Source organism: Aegilops tauschii, chromosome 2 (genome assembly GCF_002575655.3).
Source record: "Aegilops tauschii subsp. strangulata cultivar AL8/78 chromosome 2, Aet v6.0, whole genome shotgun sequence".
NCBI classification, from domain to species: Eukaryota; Viridiplantae; Streptophyta; class Magnoliopsida; order Poales; family Poaceae; genus Aegilops; species Aegilops tauschii.
In genome coordinates, this window is record NC_053036.3 from 23353275 (window position 1) to 23359395 (window position 6121).

Consider the following 6121-nt stretch of genomic DNA (forward strand, 5'->3'; position numbering starts at 1 on the left):
AAGAGGACCCTGCCCGAAACATAATACAAACACATAATGGATATTGAATAACTTAATTTAACAAAGCCATCGCACGCTGTAATTAAAAAGTCAATCGTATCATCACGTAAGAGCAGATTGAAAACAGGCAAGCATACATGGTGTCATAATATATCTCTGGGATAACTCAGCTGGATTCGTATTTATATACACTTGTAATTTGCACTAGTAGTCTCGGACAGACGACAATGGTTCATGAAACAAAAGGCGATCTCAGACTCTACTAGCTAACAAAAAGTAGTACTAATTTACATCAACTTGTTGAAGTATCATCCGGTATTAACTACTCAAAACCATTAGGGCTAAAAAACGAAGCCAAGTTTATTTTTCGATGGTGACGGAGACGTTGCCGCGGGTAACGGCGTTTTTGGTGAGGACAGTGGGCAGTTCGACGTTCTTGCCCTTCTTGGGGGTCAATCTGTAGTAGTAAAAGTACAGGATCAGCTGGATGAGGCCGAAGATTGTACCGAGGGCATTGGGGATCTGCACATAATTTAAAGAGGACATAACAGTTAGATCAATCCGTGCTGAGGAGTTCTTGATTGTATGTCTGGCTGGGTTTGCAACTTCTTATTTCCAATGTGTATGTGTATGTACATACCGTGATGTAGATGTCAAACTTGATGAGCGCATAGCCCGTCCAGCAGCAGCCATTGAGGAAGTTCACCAGCGACAGGAAGAATGGCATGTACTCCACACTCTTGGTCCTGATCACTTTACCCTGCAAATAGGCAGTACAATATTACTACTTTCATCTTAAATCTTTGAGTTATATTAGTATTAGGACACTCCTAAGTTGGCAAAAACAATTAGCCTGAGCTAGTAATTCACCCAGTAAAGGAAGTTTACCTTTGAGGTAGAAATAAACCGTTGGCTTTTTTGATTAAAAATGTATGATGTAGCATATTGTAGAAGAACTTGGGTGCGTGAGAGGTGAACAACTCAATTCGGACTTTTTTTAACAGGGTTTTGGCACGAACATTAAAAAATGAAAGGTGGGTGCATCTTTTAGATGGGCATAGATTTTCAAGCAGAATCAACAACAAACAAGGTGTACTACTTAACAAATTAAGGTCTGTCAAAAGCATCTACTAGAACTTTAAAAATAAATTATAGGCAGGTATTTTTTCTTGAAAACGCATGATTAGCACACCACACGTGCACAACGCACATTAATTAATTAGCCACCTGAACTAACAAGTTAAAGCGGTTATCAAAGATGATGGGTCAACGACCCTTAAGTTGGGTGTGGTGTACGTACCATGATGGTGAGCAGGGAGGCGTACATGATAGAGCCAAAGATGACGCAGAGGATGCCCACGATCATGGAGCGCTTCTCATGGGTGTGGGCACCGAGGAGCACGCCAGCCACCACGGCAGCCATGAACGCCGCCTCGAGGGCTAGCACGCCGAGAATCTTCCACTGCACGCACAGCAGAGCACATGCACATGGCTTTGGTTAGGGGCTGGAGGATCTTCTGTACAGAAACTAAGGACAAAAAGAGACAGTAGGCCGGATGAGGAGGCATTAGGAGGGTTGCACGTACGTACCCTTGTGTTCTTGGCCGCGTAGATGATGAAGATGATGATGTAGGCACCCTCAATGACAAGGCCGATGCCGTTGATGGTCACTGGTAGAAAAAAGCCCTTTAGTCCCGGTTCGCAACAGCCTTTAGTCCCGGCTGTGCAACCGGGACTAAATATGCGCGACTAAAGACCCCCCCCCCCCTTAGTCGCGCCACTTACGAACCGCGACTAAAGGCTTTAGTCCCGGTTCTCGTGGCTGACCGGGACTAAAGGCCCGTCCACGTGGCCGCCAGGGGTCCGTCATGGCGGAGGACCTTTAGTCCCGGTTCTTGTGGCTAACCGGGACTAAAGGCCTCGTCCGCAGGTTTAGGGTTTTAGCCCCCCTAAACCTGGTTTCTTTTTAATTTGTAGTGTTCTATTTCTTTTATATTTTATTTTGTGTTTTGTTTTAATTTTGATGAAGTTTCAGTACCCATATTCTACGATACTATATATATACATGCATATGAAATTTCAAACAAGAAGAATTCAAGAGGAATATATAATATATATTCAATCTCGGGTGACCATATACAACTTCGAACAAGTTTCCATACACAATTAGGATGGAGGACCATATACAACTTCGAACAAGTTTCAATCTCGGGTATGCATATAAATGTCTGCGTCCTCGGTATAGTGTTGTCCTTTAGGATTGATGACTTCCCTCAAGAAAAATCCTGCTAATTCATCTTGAATTGGTCGGAAGCGAGCTTCTGGACTAAGCCTCCTCCGCAAGTTATCCGTCGCGTTCCGCACGCTATCCGATGCCTTCCGCTCAGAGGTTAGTCTCCGGATGTTCTCACAAACATAGTATCCACATAGATTGGTCCCCGGTGGCTGCTTATCCACATTAACTAACCTTCTGAAATCTAGCTCATGTTTGAATTCACCGACAATTTCTTCTGAGAACCGTCTCCAAACCCTACAGGGCAAAGAAAATTAAATGAACAAGGGAGTTATTAGTTACTTGATATTAGGAAATGAACGAAAGAGACCGATCGATATAGAGCTCAAATGATTGAAAATAATTACTTTTGCAGCATTTTTCTCATGTCGGCCCAACGCTTTGGATCCGAATCCATAGAGTCCATGATTAGAACTCTGGAGGTGTGAAGTTCAATATTTAGCAGAATCCAGTGGAACCTGCGGACACGTTACATGCACAGTCATGCATAACTCATCGATTAGACATACCATGCATGGAGTAAACAAAAGAGAATGGGCACAAGAGAGAAACACTCACCCAAAATGGTAAGGAAATAGAATATGACTTTTGAGTTGATGCTTTCTAAGAAACTTGTACAAGTCTTTCTCCACGTCTTCGGGGTGATATTGTAACACATGTCCATTAACGATATGTGGGTCAATGAACCCAACATCATGGATGTTTCTTATTTTGCATTTCCAAATCTTTAATCTGCATAATAGCGTACGCAACAATATAGTTAGGACTCTGGAGGTGTGAAGTTCAATATTTAGCAGAATCCAGTGAAACCTGCGGACACGTTACATGCACAGTCATGCATAACTCATCGATTAGACATACCATGCATGGAGTAAACAAAAGAGAATGGGCACAAGAGAGAAACACTCACCCAAAATGGTAAGGAAATAGAATATGACTTTTGAGTTGATGCTTTCTAAGAAACTTGTACAAGTCTTTCTCCACGTCTTCGGGGTGATATTGTAACACATGTCCATTAACGATATGTGGGTCAATGAACCCAACATCATGGATGTTTCTTATTTTGCATTCCCAAATCTTTAATCTGCATAATAGCGTACGCAACAATATATATAGTGCAGGCAATGAAGAACGAGATGAGGTAGAAATAAATCACTTACAGAACGTAGCAACTCAGCATAGATTTGTCGAGGTCGCGCAGATTGAACAGCTGGAACAATTCACTCATATGAACTTGTACAGAGTACCGTTTGGTGTGATGCTACTCTGTAACATCCGCATAAATATATTCTTTGTCGGCCCATGTTATGAATTGCTTGTACCAACGTAGCAGATTCCGCATTTGTGGCGGTAGACTCTTCTCCCGCGCAGGCTCGACGAGAGGCCCATTCCGCACATATTGTAATGCTATCTCACATACTGGCGCATCCTCAAGGCCTAAGAAGGCACGAAGAGTCAAACCCATCTCGGACGCTTGTTTCATGGCACTCGCTACAGTCAATCCAAGTGCTGCCGCAGCTGCTATGATCTCGGGGTCCTCTTCCGGACCGGCTTTCACTATGAGCGGGGGGATCGATTGTTTCTTCTGCATCCCGAGCTGGTCAACTTGTTTCCCGTTTTTTTTACTTTCTTCTTTCTCCTCCTTCAATATTTTTGCTTGCCTACGAAGTTCATGTCCATAGTCGTCAGGCATATTCAGCTCGGCTTGGGACGGTGTCGTCAAAAAATCCTTAGCCCACTTCTTTTGCTTCTCAGTGAATACTTGCTTGGGCTCAGGCTCTTTTATCGCCTTCATATCCGCCTTCCATTTCTCATAATCAGCAGACGCGGCCAATTTGGTTTCAGCTTCACTAAGTTCCCCAGGCCTTGGGAGGAGAGGCTTCAGTGATGGCTCCGGTACCCTTGTGGTCTTAGGTACATAAGGGTCCGGGTTAATAGTCCAGGAGCGGGTTTCCTTGCTGTCCGCCTGCTTCTGCTTCTTCGCCGGAGGTGGATTGGGGGGCGTCGTACCCGCCGGAGGAGGATTGGGGGGCGTCGTACCCGCCGGAGGTTGTGGATCGGGGGACGGCGTCGAATGGCGTGAAGGAGGTGTAGGTGAACCACCACGACCACCACCACCGCCACCACCGCCACCACCACCACCACCACCATCGGAGGGGGTGGACTTGCTAGCCTTGGTGCCTCGCCTGGAAACACTATGTACTTCTTTTTCCATAGAATGAACTGGCGCTTGACATCTCCAAGTCTGCTCTCCCCTTCGGGTGTAGGTTTGTCAATCTCCAGGTCCTCGAACCCTTGGACTATGTCTTCCACCGTGACACGAGCATAGCCATATGCAATGGGGTTGTTGTGGTGGAGTGCTCCAGGTGTACAGGGTAAAGCACTGCCGCTAGCTACCTTTACATCATCCACGGGGTAATGCGGATCACATTCTTTCATCTCCTTTACATCATCCACGGGGTAGTGAGGCTCCGGTGCACGAATCTCGATCATCGGTGCACTAGCACCAGGCGGGGCATCCGTGGAAGCCACGCTGCTTCTCCGCTGCTGGCTTCCGCGATCCGCTTCATGATCTTCATGCGGCCCTGCAGCCGATTTTTCTTTTACTAGTTCATGCACGGTCTGCTTCAACTCATGGAGTTCCGATGCAAACTTCGTCATAAGATCTGCATCCCGGTCCGTCTTTCTCTTACGGCTTCTGTAACAGTACGGGTCATTGTCCTGGGAAAACCCTACTTTCCACAGAACTTTGCCTTTGCCTCGTACACGTCCTCCGTGTTCATCATTCCCGAGGGCTATTGTCAATGTGTCTTTCTCTCTGTTGAACTTGATCAAGCCCTCTTGAGCTTGGGTCATTGCGTCAATAAGGGCTTGGGTGGGAGCAAACTGTCTCTGCCGGTGAACACACACCCCTGTCTCCGGGTCTAGCGATCCCCCATGCCCGTACCACCAGCTTTTGGCCCTTGGGTCCCATCCCTCTGTACCTAGAGGGATTCCTCGCACCCTCAGGTCCTCCTCCATCTTCTGCCACCTAGGCTCCGAAAGGCGGTATCCTCCTGGCCCCATAATATGATGGAACTTTTTCTTACTCGCATTATCCTTATTTTTTTTTATATTTCCTTGAAATGCTTCGATTGCTTTTGCCTCACAAATTCTGGCCAATCATCTTTCAGTTTCTCATGTTGTCCATTGAAATCCGGAGTCTTGCCCTTGTTGACATAGTCACGGGTTAAATTTTTCTTGAAGTTCCGGAATGCTTCGCCCATCTTCTGAAGAGCGAACTCTTTAACTAGCCTCCTCCTCTGACGTCCACCCGGAACCTCGTTACCGAATTCATCGACTTTGTTGTATTCCGGAGGTAGAATGAAATGTTCCATAAGCTTTCTCCAGCAATCCTTTTTCGTTCTCTTGTCGACAAAACTGAAACCAATACGTGCCTTCTTTGGCTCCTTCCATTCCTGGACGGTGATCGGGACGTTGTCTCTAACAACGACTCCGCATTGGTTGATAAACTTTGAGGTGTGCTGTAGGGGCTTGCCGGTTTCACTGACAAACTCAATGGCATATGTTTCTCCTGTTTTCATCGCCTTGGATTTGCCACGCTTTGTCGTACTCGATCCGGAGGGCTAAAAAACGAAAGAGAGTCGCGCGCGTTAATACATATGTATTCACATTTCAGTAAGTTTGTATCACGAGAGGCTCAATGTATATATATACCTCGCCGGAGGTGGTTGCTACTTGCAATTCGAGATCGTCGTTTGTTGACGGTTGACCTCCGTCGACAATGTCCGTTCCTTCACCTTCTTGATCATCGACAATCTCTGTTCC

At 46.0% G+C, this 6121-nt stretch overlaps 1 protein-coding gene across 1 annotated transcript; it reads right to left on the bottom strand.

The window, feature by feature from the left end:
* Positions 1 to 360: 360 nt before the first annotated feature.
* Positions 361 to 2042, bottom strand: LOC109760153 (bidirectional sugar transporter SWEET6b-like). Its single transcript, XM_020318985.1, has 5 exons — positions 2039 to 2042; positions 1591 to 1670; positions 1301 to 1462; positions 641 to 760; positions 361 to 522 (listed from the first exon to the last, which is right to left on the bottom strand). The coding sequence occupies exons 1-5, from the start codon at positions 2040 to 2042 to the stop codon at positions 361 to 363; spliced, it is 528 nt and encodes a 175-aa protein (XP_020174574.1).
* Positions 2043 to 6121: the final 4079 nt, after the last annotated feature.

Bases quoted from the DNA above. Each gene is read 5' to 3' on its own strand.
- LOC109760153 (XM_020318985.1), bottom strand. The intron at 1,463-1,590 runs GTACGTACGTGC...CTGTGCGTGCAG, and splicing joins ACGCGGCCAAGAACACAAGG to TGGAAGATTCTCGGCGTGCT. The intron at 761-1,300 runs GTACGTACACCA...GCCTATTTGCAG, and splicing joins CCTCCCTGCTCACCATCATG to GGTAAAGTGATCAGGACCAA.